General features: G+C 42.9%; 1 protein-coding gene across 1 annotated transcript; it reads right to left on the minus strand.

Annotated features, from left to right (window-relative positions):
• Positions 1 to 2,106: 2,106 nt before the first annotated feature.
• On the minus strand, positions 2,107 to 6,690 carry LOC132658813 (ryanodine receptor 1-like). Its single transcript, XM_060408001.1, has 4 exons — positions 6,682 to 6,690; positions 4,237 to 5,128; positions 3,286 to 3,484; positions 2,107 to 2,319 (listed from the first exon to the last, which is right to left on the minus strand). The coding sequence occupies exons 1-3, from the start codon at positions 6,688 to 6,690 to the stop codon at positions 3,327 to 3,329; spliced, it is 1,059 nt and encodes a 352-aa protein (XP_060263984.1). The 3' UTR covers positions 2,107 to 2,319; positions 3,286 to 3,326.
• Positions 6,691 to 12,661: the final 5,971 nt, after the last annotated feature.

Here is a 12,661-nt window from a genome sequence, read left to right on the forward strand (position 1 = left end):
GGACAGAGGAGCCTGGAGGCCTATAGTCCACAGGGTTGCAAAGAGTTGGAAACGATTGATTTATATTACATTAACTATATTAACACAGAAATACACACACACACACACACACACACACACACACACAAACACACGCACACATACACATGCTCCTAGCATGGCATGAGCCAACCAACCAATCTGAAGCCTTTCAAGTAACACTACATGGAGAAATTTCTACTTGGACTGTTATTTCATTGAACATTAAAAAAAAGTTTTGTGCCTTTTTTCTTTGTTCTAGCCATAAGTAATACCCTGCATTACTATGTGATAATACATTTTTAAATGACAAAACCAGAGTCATGGAAAAGGGTTGTGGATACCTTATACTAACTTCACTTTAACAAACCTTTATCAAGTACCTATGAAGAAGAAACCAAAGTGCTTTAGAGGAGACGAATAGAAGCCTATAAGTTCTCAACTATTCAGAAGCTCACACTTCAGGGAGTCAGGGAGAAGCATTAATAAATAATGTTAATATACTCATGGATATGAGATGAACTAGCACAGAACATAGGAAAAGGTATTGCTGCGAACTAGCGAGCATTCAAGTGGCCTAACTAAATATAGAAATAAGGCCTTCTACCCTCAAACCCCTGGTACTCTCCTCTGATCCTCTACTCTGCTCAAATAGCACTTTACATTTTTCCTTCAATCAGTTCCAGCCAGATATTAGGCCCATTTCTCCTTTCAATTTTCTTTAGATGAGGAGATATTTCAGACCTAGACAAAGGTACAGAGATTACTACACCCATGCAACCATCACTCATCTTAAAAACAAAATATTACAAATAAACTTTAAACCCATTATACCTCTCCCCAGTTGAATTCTCCCTCTATTGAATAAGGTGTACCACTGTCCGAAATAAGGTTATGGTTTTCATACACACCTTTCTGCAAGCTATATATGTATGCATCCCTCCTATGTATACATTTTACTACAAATATATGAACCTATCATCAATATAAGAACTGTTGCATGTTTTTAAACTTCACAGATGTATGGTATCATAATGCCTTTGCGCTTTCAGAAGTAGGTTTTATCTATTTGTCAGTTGCATCCCTGAATCTTTGCCCCTTGTTATAAGCTGTATTTTGTCCCCCTAAAAAACAGGTTGAAGTTTTACCCCTTGAACCTGTAAATGTGACTTTCTTTGGAACTAGGATATTTGCAGGTATAATAGTTAAGATGAGGTCATACTGGATTAGGGTGGGTCCTTCATTCAGTATGACAGATATGAGAAGAGAAGGGACAAAGAAACAGACAGGGGAAGACGCTATGTGACGATGGAGATGCCAACGATTGACAGCAACCACCAGAAACTAGGAGAGAGGCGTGAAACAGATTCTCCCTCAGAGCCTCTGGAAGGGACCACCCTTTCCTATATATTGACCTCAGATTTCTGGCTTCCAGAACTGGGAGAGAATTTATTGCTGTTGTTTTAATCCATCTGGTTTGTGGTAATTTGTTATGGCAACCTTAGGATACTAACACACCCCCCAAGAGTGCTGTCTGTCTCAAACCCCTGAGCATTCTAGTGTCTTCCTAAGTCCAGATCTTACCACCTTGTTTAGTTTACCTGCAACAGTACCAAGTCAGTGAACTAAGGATGATCCTGCAGTGGGTGTAGCAAATCTTTCCCCCACTGCTCTAAAGCAGTGGTTCTGAAACTCCAGTGTGCTTCAGTAGCACCTGGAGGACTGTAAAACCCTGATGGCTAGTGCCCTACCCTCAGAATTTCCAACTCAGTAGGTCTGGAGCATGGTCTCAGAATGTGCATTGCAAACAAGTTCCCAGCTGATGCTCATGCTGCTGTTCCAGGCAAGCTAGGTCATCCAGCAGTTTCTTTCAATAAAATATAGTAGAAGCTAGGGCACCATCACACAAATTATTTACAACCTTATATTTTAATTTATTTGGGGCTGCAATAAAAGGATTTAAACAGGCTTGACAAATAGCTGAAAGAAATCCCTTTCAACGACAGTAAGCTGGGCCAAAATAAATAGAAAAATGATAGATTTGAGTCAGTGATATTTACATGAAAACAAACAAACAAACAGTGAAGCTTATTTTCAAACAAGCTTTTATTTCCAATGTGAACAATACTATCAAATTATCTGTTAAAAGGTAAGAGTAAAGTCAGACGTCAGTAGTTAGTATCATTTTGAGGGGTTGAAACTTTGAAACAAAATTAGTATTTCAGGCTAATGAAAACAAGAATATCCATGAAGAACAAATGCATCTTTCCTTTGCTGTCTGCTTCTTTCTATGCCTTCCCACTGTAGGATGAAATAAGAGCCAGTTAACCATTGTACCTCAGCAACATGCACCAGTGACTTTCTAAATATGAGTCAATGCTATGTACATCTATTTTCTCAACAAGGAAACCCAGACCCTTGGTGATCAGGGTGCACATCATTTCTCACGCAAAACTTATCTCCCTCTTGCCCACCACTATAAATGCTTGCTGTTTCCTTGAAAGGCCACACTGTGATTTAAATAAGTCATTCCACCTTAAACTGGCGTTCCCTTGCACAAATCATAAATCCCTTAGATTTCCAGACCTTCAGTTTCCACATGTGTAAAATGAGAATGAGGGTTTCTCAAACAACCACATGCATGAAAACTAAGAAAGAGTGAGAGAGCGAGTGAGAGAGACTAAAAGATGAGTGAATAGAGGAAAGAGAAACAGAGATTTATTTACCAACTCAGGGATAACCAGTAATATTACTAGGACTAGTTTTCTTTTCTTTTGAATAAAACATCTAAATTCAACTAATATTTGTGAATTAATCCTGAAATGCAGTTCTCTTGAAACCCTTAACATCTTACTACTTTGTAAGGAATCACTTTCTCAAAGTCACTGTCAGGACAAGAGACTACAATTCTGTGGCCAGGCGATGATGACACAGCTAATGCCTGGCCTAGTCACTTTAGCTGCTGCTTCTGGTGACTCTTTTCCAGAGAAGCACTGGTCTCCATTTCCAGGTCTGATAGAGTTCCTATCTGCAGTAGACTTAAAGCTACAGGACAAAGGACTTGTGGCTCTAAATGAAATACACTTCAGAACATACTGCCTCCTACATTATCTAGAATACATTATTAACAATAAACTCTTTTTCCAGAATTTAATTTCAACCATTTTCTTATTTACTTTGCAGAAGAAAAATTTAAAACTATAAAGCTGTTAGTAAGATGTATGTGTCAGGAATGGTTATGTCATACTAAAGCCTATGCAATAATACCTGTATTATCCAGAGCTGCTCTTTGCTGAGACCACATCCATTTAGAGTCCTTCAGGTTTTTCATTTTCATCCTCTTCCTCTTCATCAGCCATTTCATACTGATCCTCACCCTCATCATTAGGGCAGAATGATGCAGACATTGGGGTCAAAAGTTGGCAGGAAAAATATCCCAACTTAAAATCAGCAGCAGAGTCTAGGCCTGAGAGAAGAGAAATAGGTTTAATAAAAGAAAAAAAATAATACCTGGATACATTTCTACCCCCCATCATGTCTGCTGCTTGACAATTTTCACAAACGTTTTTCCCCTCTTTCCAGTAGATCTCACACAGATCTCTTTGATTATCTCTGGCCCCTTTGGAGAACGGATCCAAATCATTTGATACTGATACCATTTTCTATGTGTATTTCAGAACCTCAATGGAAAAAAAAAATGTTTGTTTAATTTAAAGGCAAACTCTATCGGGACACTCACAGATTCCTCAATCGCTGAAAAGTGCCCCTGTGCTATGTCATCATTTTCTCGGATCCTCCTACCGAGAATATTCACATTTTTTAAAGCCGTTAACCAAAAGGGACGGATGCCACTTGTTTGCCTCTAGGTTGGTAGAAGGCAGCATGCTTTTTCTCGAGACCCTGAAGGTCTATAAAACCGGGCTTCCACTTGTGCTAATTGTGCCCGGAGGTTTTTGAGCGTTTTGACCCACTGCGTGACTGCTAGAGACCTGCCTTTGAGCTCAATGGCCCCACAAGGGCCTGAAGGCTCAGCCACCACTTGCCTGCCTTGGCCCCTCCGGGACCACAGGCCTCAACCTCCCAGTCTCAGAGGCAGCAGTCAGGGCTTCCTCGCCCAGAACTCGGCCTCCACCGCTGGTTCCTCTGTCTTCTAGGATGCAACCCCCTCCACAAGATCCCGCAGCTCCCAGGGTGGAGCGCCCTCCACCGGCTACTCACCCTGCAAGCCTCTGTCTCCCTCTCCCAGGTCTTCCCGCTCCTGAGGAGGCACTGGACCTTCTCCAGGGTCCGAGGGTGGCGGGGAGCAGCCCCCGGCCATCAGGCCGTCAGTGGGAGGCGGGAACAGGACATGTGTGTTGGTATGGAAATTGCGTAGAATGGAGTCAACCTGACTCCAGAACAGGGGCCCAAATGTCTCCATAGAGAACCCAAGGCCTGTAACCGCTGCCGCACCCTCCTGCTCATTCTCATCCTCCTCTTCCTCGCCCTCTCCAGACAGAGGCGCCTCCTCCTCCACGACTTCCACCTCGAAATCAATCTCCCCCTCTTCCTCGTCCTCCTCCATCTCCTCTACATCTTCCTCCATCTCCTCCTCCTCTAACGGCTCTCTACCACACTCCTCTTCCACTGCGGCCTGAGGCAAACCCTGCTCCCCAGGACGGGCACTGGAGACCTCCAAGGAGGCCAGAAGAGCCGTGGCCTCCTCGACTCCTTCCATCCCCTCCGAAGCAGATGCTTGGACCCCAAGGAGACTGGGGTCGCGGCCCGCCCCGCCACCAGCTCTATCCGGGCCACCCGGCATCCAGTCGTGCTCCTCTGTGGCAGACATGGCAGGAGAGACGTGCCAGACAGGGATCGTCCTGCAGTGACGCCTGCGGGGAAGATGGCGGCCGCTGAGTGTCACGCTGACGAGACGCTGTTGGCCGCGGGACTGCAGGGTGGGGGTGGGGACAGCGGAGACGTCGGCTGCACAGGGAACAGGAGTCTGCGAGCTGCTGGTGTGGGCCCCACAACAGGAATGGTGAGGGGGTAGCCCGCACACCCGCCCACCAAGGCCGAAGCTGAGCTGGAGGCGGGAAAGGCCCTGATGGGCTGGCGACGGTAGGTGGAGCTGGGTCAACCAGGACCACTTCCTCCAGTCCCAGCTCTAAGCTCATTTGCCAGGAGGCATGGATTGGCATGACTGCCGTCCAATGAGTGATCAAGGCTCTCAGGTTTCATGGAAGCATTCCAGCCCCAGGTCATATGTTGAGCCCACAAGAGTCCCTTCTTTTCCATTGGTGCTGCTGCTGCTAAGTTGCTTCAGTCGTGTCCAACTCTGTACGACCCCATAGATGGCAGCCCACCAGGCTCCCGCATCCCTGGGATCCTTCAGGCAAGAATACTGGAGTGGGTTGCCATTTCCTTTGATGCATGAAAGTGAAAAGTGAAAGTGAAGTCGCTCAGTCGTGTCTGACTCCTAGCGACCCCATGGACTGCAGCCCGCCAGGCTCCTCCGTCCATGGGATTTTCCAGGCAAGAGTACTGGAGTGGGGTGCCATTGCCTTCTCTGTCCTTTACATTGCACCATTGCAGAAACAAAATGGCAATGTCCCTCTAGGCGGCACCCTGAGGTATGGGAAGCTGGGTGTGCTCCCCAGTTGCCACCTTGTGTCAGCTCAGGTCATCAGAGATACACTGATTTTAAAAAGTTAATAAAGGCTTGAGAAAGAACATCAAAAGTAAGAGATGGAGAAATTGGAAAACATAAACTGAATTAAACGGGAGCACTGAAATTGAAATAGAAAAAATGAAACAAACTAGATAAAACTAAAAGATCATTTTCGTCCAGTCGATTTTAAGCATGGCTGCTCATTAGCAACATATCTGTAGCTTTGGAGAATAAAAGCAATACCTTGGCATTCTTCAAAAACTTCTAAGATAATTCTGATGTGTGTCAGGTTTTTCTATTAAATGGTAGCTTTGGTGATATTGAATTCTCTTACTTTTCTGTTGACCACTCATGGTACAACAGTATTAAGTGAATAATAGTTACTCACTAGAATGTATAATATATATTTTAGAAAAGTTGTTAATGTTTGCCTAACTAAAAATTATGACATTTTGATTCCACTTGTTTGACTTAGTATGAATAGAATGCTAGATTTCTAATTTTAAAAAAAGATGGGCAACAACCAACAAAGTTTTACTATATAGCACTGGGAACTGTAGTTCCTTTGTCAATCTCTTGAAATACCTATAACAGAAAATAAACTGAAAAATAATATATGTGTGTATGTATAACTGAATCACCTTGCTGTGCACCTGGAACTTTGTAAGTCAACTTTGTAAGTTGCAAGTCTCTCAGAAAAATAAAATAAAGTGTATAGATCACATATGAGCAACTGTTTCAACCTCCTGTGAGAGACAGAAGGAGAATTTGGAGGGTTAAATGTTGCTAAAGTTTCTTAGAAAAGAACAGACAAGTTGACCTGGATGCCTGGAGAATGGAGACTGGAGAGCGGAAGGAGTAAAACTAGGGGCTGAAAGGGATTCTTCAGGGCTCCCCAATTCACTTCAAGGCTCCAAGAAATGAAGACAGACTTCTTTTCATGACTGAGCTAATCACCTGGTCTACACTAACCAGGGACACCCCGTCCCAAATTCATATATTTAAATGTTTACCCACTCCATCGCCCAGGTGATGGTGTTTGAGAGTTGTGGCCTTTAGTAGGAGACACAGTGAAGATAATCAACCTTCCCCTATATAGAACTTATGCATTATAGATTTCACCCCTTATACCGGCCTTGTTTTGTTTTACCTAACTCATACTCAGTATTTTCAATGGGGATAGTCCACTGGGTCCCAAGCTGTCAAGCCCATTTCTAAGTGACAAAGACTCAATTTAACTTTATGAGCCATATGTCTGAGTGCCTATGCCCACTACGGGATATTTGAGGAGAATGGCTGCTATGATCTGGAGCACTGAAACACCACAATAATAAAATTCTTGAGGCAAATACATCTATCGGCTATCTTCAGGAGCTCCCTTAACACTCTAGGGGCATCTTTTAAAAATTTAGTGATATCTTCAAGTATTCCTCTATTTTGTTCCCGGGTATTATGTTCAAAAAGTTTTCCTAAAGAATGCATTTTAGCATTTGTTGAAAAGTGGAAGTCAAAGTCACTCAGTCATGTCCGACTATTTGTGACTCCATGGACTACATAGTCTGTGGAATTCTCTGGGCTAGAGTACTGGAGTGGGTAGCCATTCCTTTCTCCAGTGCATCTTCCAAATCCAGGGATCAAACCCAGGTCTCCCACATTGCAAGCGGATTCTTTACCAGCTGAGCCACAAAGCCCAGCATTTGTTGAAGTCAATTCCCAATCTATTTGCAGAAGTCTTAAGCCAATAAGCACTTTTTATGTTTAAAAACTATTATTGCACTATTGTGGTGAATGTCACAGGCATATAGTACAGTCACAATGCTTTTCAGCCATTCTCTCTGTTGTCCCTAAATAAATCATCACTCCTAAAGGAAACCCCATGCCAGTAATCAGTCCTTTTCCATTTCCCCCTCACTGCAACCAGGCTCTGATAACTACTAATCTCCTGTTTACCTCTATGAACTTACATTTTCTAGATAGCTGAGAGAAATAAAATCCTACAATATGTGACCTTTTGTGTCTGGCCTCTCATTCATTTTTGCGGCTGAATGCTATGCCCGTGTACAGAGCGTCACTTTTGTTTATGAATGTGAAACAAGATGAGGACAAGTTGGTGGATCCTTGGGATGTTTCCCATTTGGGTTCCCAGTTCGGTTAGGGCTGCTATGAACATGGGGATAGAACTTTTTGTTACCTTTTGTTTGAACAAATACCTCTAGTTCTTTGGCTTATATAGCTAATAGTGGAATTGATGAGACAACCATGAGGCTTTTAACTTTTTCGGGAGCTTTCAGACTCTTTTTGACAGCTACTTGCTGTTGTTCAGTTGTTCTGCCGCTCAGCTGTGTCTGACTTTTTGCAATCCCATGGACTGCACACGCAAGGCTTCCCTTTCCTTCACCATCTCTCGGAGTTGGCTCAAACTCATGTCCATAGACTTGGTGATGCCATCCAACCATGTCGTCCTCTGTTGTCCCCTTCTCCTCCTGCCTTCTATCATTCCCAGCATCAGAGTCTATTCCAGTGAGTTGGCTCTTCCCATCAGGTGGCAAAAGTATTGGAGCTTCAGTTTCAGCATCAGTCCTTCCAGTGAACATCAGGATTGATTTCCTTTAGCATTGACTGGTTTGATTTCCTTGCAGTCCAAGGGACGCTCAAGAGTGTTCTCCAACACCGCAGTTCGAATGCATCAATTCTTTGGCGCTCAGCTTCCTTTATGGTCCAACTCTCACATCCATACATGACTACCGGAAAAACTTTGACTGTATGGACTTTTGTCATCAAAGTGATGTCTCAGCTCTTTGATTCACTGTCTAGGTTTGTCATAGCTTTTCTTCCAAGGAGCAAGCATCTTTTAATTTCATGGCTGCAGTCACCATCTGCAGTGATTTTGGAGCCCAAGAAAATAAATCTGTCACTATGTCATTGTTTCCCCATCTATTTGCCGTTAAGTGATGGGACCAAATGCCATGATCTTAGTTTTTTGAGTGTTGACTTCTAAGCCAATTTTTTCACTCTCCTCTTTCACTTTCATCAAGAGGCTCTTCAGTTCAACGTTGCATTCTGCAATAAGTGTGGTGTCATCTTCATATCTCAGGTTGTTGATATTTCTCCCAGCAATTTTGATTCCAGCTTGATCTTCATCCAGCCCGGCATTTCACGTGATGTACTCTGCCTAAAAGTTAAATAAGCAAAGTGACAATTTACAGCCTCGACATACTGCTTTCCCAATTTGGGATCAGTCCACTGTTCCATGTCTGGTTCTAACTGTTGCTTCCTGACATCCATACAGATTTCTCACGAAACAGGTAAAGTGGTCTGATATTCCCGTCTCTTTAAGAGTTTCCCACAGTTTGTGGTGATCCACACAGTCAAAGACTTTAGTGTAGTTATTGAAGTAGAGTGACACTACTTGTGTTCCACTTGATGCAAACATATTTAAAGATCAGAGAGCTTCTTTCCAATGAAATGAATTAATACAATACCTTGCTTATGTAGCACTTCACTTTAAATTTATTAAAAATAAACAAAAATGGTTATTTTGGTCTGAGGATTATGTGTGGATCTAAATTACAAAATATACTCTCTGTCCCAGTCCACTGACCAGAAAGTGGCCACCCTCCTCCACAGAATTAATAGTAATCATTTAATTCTCACTTCAGCTCTCTAAGATAGGTATTATTCCTCACATTTTCCATCCAGGAGGGGAGATGATGTAGTAGAAGTCAGAGCTTAGACTCTGAAGCGAGACTGGCTGGGTTTGAATTTCACCTGTGCCACTCACTAGCTGTGGAATCTTAAGCAACTTACACAGCTCTGCTTTGCCTCAGTTTCCTCATCTGTACAGTAAGATAGTAATAAGACTTCCTTGTAGGATACAATGAGTTAATTCATGGAAAGCACCAAAATTATTATTCCCAAATATACAATCAATGCTCAAAAAATGGAAGATACTCTGGAGTTACGTGGGCTTTTTCTTCTGGCCCGTTGATAGGACATATGAGAAGGAAAAATATGGATCACTGAAGCTACTTAGAAGAAAACACATAGGTCACGGGAGGCACCTGACCTTATCCATAGTTCCTGATCTCAGTTTTGTAACTCTGACTGGAGGGAGGCTCCGGTGTACAGAAGGGTTGGAAAATGCTGTCTAGGGGGAGTTAGAGCCTAGGATATGTTCCAAATGTGTCTGCCTCAATCAGAAGCTCCTGGAATCCAGGGGATCAGAAAAGGCTCTTTCTGACACAGGCTCCAGGAAGGCTTTAGAGCTCCAAGGAATACAGGAAGTTCCCATGTTCAAATCTTCAAGTTGTGTGCTTTCAAAGATGCAAAAATTGCAGCTTTCCCTCCATCTCCTATGGCTGACAATCTTCCAGCCATACCATCTCCCACTTCCTTTCTGTCCTCCCGTCAGTAACTCTTCTTGCCTATTCATTTGATGCCAGCCCCTGTTATACTGTACTAGTATACTTTGCAAGGTACTGTACACTAAGACTAAAAATGTTTTCATTATTTTCTGTTTGTTTGTTTATGTATTAGTCATGTGTAAAGTATTATAAACTTATTACAATACAATACTATACAGCCAATTGTGTTAATTGTATATCTAGGTTAACTTTATTGAACTTAACAAATAAATTGGACTTCTGAAAGTACTCTCAGAATGGAACTCATTCATATGTAGGGGCTTAATATATATACAAACTACTATGCTCACTGAATCACAATTAATTCATTTTAAACATGCTGCTATCCTGTTAATTTAGAAGTGGCAATGTACAAAGCAACTGATTGTTCATGATGGCTTTTCTTTGGGAGACCTGAAGTGTAGTTCTGGCTTACCCAGTAGGGGTGATAAACCCTTAAGTTACATGGAACCAGCTTATTGCCTTACTTTATACTTTTGAATGACTAGACTTAGTGTTTTATTGTCATCACAGAATTTAAATGGTTTCACATATAACATTATTCAAAGCTCTTAGTCCATATCAAGTTAATGTTTCAGCTTTCCTTTTCAATGAGACTCTCAAGTACTTCCTATAGCAGAAGCTTCAGCAGTTACACCTTTCTGTCAGCAGCTTTGTCTAGATATTCATGTGGACATGGTCTTCTTCACAGTGGAGCACAGGACAAAAGAAAAAGAATTTTCCCTGTGGTTCTGATTTACTATAACGAGGGATAAGTGGGCTTAGGGTAATCACTGTCATGGAGAGCAAAAGGGAAATTTAGTTGAACACAATGTGAATTGGCAGGAATAAGCCTCAGTTGCACGCCCCTTACTTGGGTTTGGATCTCAGTTTTTGGCTACTAAAATGTGTTCACAACACGCACTGGAAGATGTAGCCCCATCTGGCAACACTGGAAATAAGCAAGGAGTCATAGGTCCCCTTAATACAGAGAAATTCACCATCACTGAGCTGATGAACTCAAGGTGATCCAGTATTCCTTCATTCATCATTATAACAGTATTTACTGAGAGAACACCATGCCAGCCACTGTGCCATGCACAGCCACACATATATCGACCCCTGGGGAAATGACTGTGTAGTAGAAATACAGATGATGAAACAGGAATTCCCAAACACATGATATGGGGATATACATCAGAGGGGTTCCTAAACCAGGCATGAAGTTTTGCCAAGAAAACTGGATGTCTAGGACAGGAGTGAAAGGAAGTATTAATCCTCAGACTTTTATATCTTTCCCTCAACCCTGCCAGAATGTACGGGCAAGTCCTGTTTTCTGAGTAAAATGTAAATCCAAACACTTCCTAACACCTTTGCTTTTGTCACTCTGATCCAAGACACCATCATCTCTCAGGTGGACTACTACAATAGCCTCCTAACTGGCATCTCCACCTTCAGGTTTACATCCTGTGGCAAGTGTCATACATCAGCTCACCTGATTCCATCCCAAACCCAATTACACCAGGTAAAGCTTGATAGAGGTTGCAAGCCAAGTCTACCTTTCCTGAACTCTTGCCCTGATGACCTGGATTCCATGAATAGAAGCCTCTGCCAAGCACATAAGAAACACCCATGAGACTTGGAAGGAGAAGTGAGGTGTAGTCCGTGCTGCTTCTGTGGTTTCTGTTTTCTGTTAGTGAGTGTGGGCTCATAAAATTTCACTTCTTTTGCATCAGTGATAATAGAGGTCCCAGGGTACAGTTCCTAGCTTTGTGGTATCAAAAGGCAAGGCATGAGACATCTACCTTGACTGTATAGGTGGAGAAGGAGTCAGTGTGGTCTCACAGCCAAAATCTGCGATGGTCTCAGCAGAAACAGAGTAGTCCAGGGGCTTCCTCGCTTCCCACCCTCCTGATTATGCCAGTTATGTGGTATTATTCAGGAAAATAGTTCTATAATTTGTAACTACCCAAATATATAAAAATGACCACTCCAAAAGTCTCTCATTCTTTTTCTCATACCCCCAGTTGTTTTGTATACTCTTCTCATCTGTTTATGCATGCCTGTTTTTTAATTTTGTAAATTCTCCAGGCAAGAATACTGGAGTGAGGTTGCCATTCCCTTCTCCACTGGTTCTTCCTGACCCAGGGATCAAACCCAGGTCTCCCACATTGCAGGCAGATTCTTTACCATCTGAGCCACCAGGGAAGCCCCAGGAGCACTGGAGTAGGTAGCCATTCCCTTCTCCAGAGGATCTGCCTGACACAGAGATCGAAAACAGGTCTCCTGCACTGCAAGCAGATTCTTTACCATCTAAGCCGCCAGGAAGACCCTTAAAAATGCCCTCCTATAGCATGTATTGTTGGGACTTCCCTGGTGGTCGATGGTTAAGATCCTGCCTGGCAATGCAGGAAAAGTAGGTTTGGTCACTGGTCAGGGAACTAAGGGGCTTTCCTGACAGCTAATGAGTGGCTAAAAAGAATCCTCTTTCAATGAAGGAGACACAGGAGATGCAGCTTCGAGTCCTGGGTCAGGAAGATCTCCTGGAGGAGGGCATGGCAACCCACTCCAGTATTATTGCCTGGAGAAT

The sequence above is a fragment of the Ovis aries genome, chromosome X (assembly GCF_016772045.2).
Source record: "Ovis aries strain OAR_USU_Benz2616 breed Rambouillet chromosome X, ARS-UI_Ramb_v3.0, whole genome shotgun sequence".
NCBI classification, from domain to species: domain Eukaryota; kingdom Metazoa; phylum Chordata; class Mammalia; order Artiodactyla; family Bovidae; genus Ovis; species Ovis aries.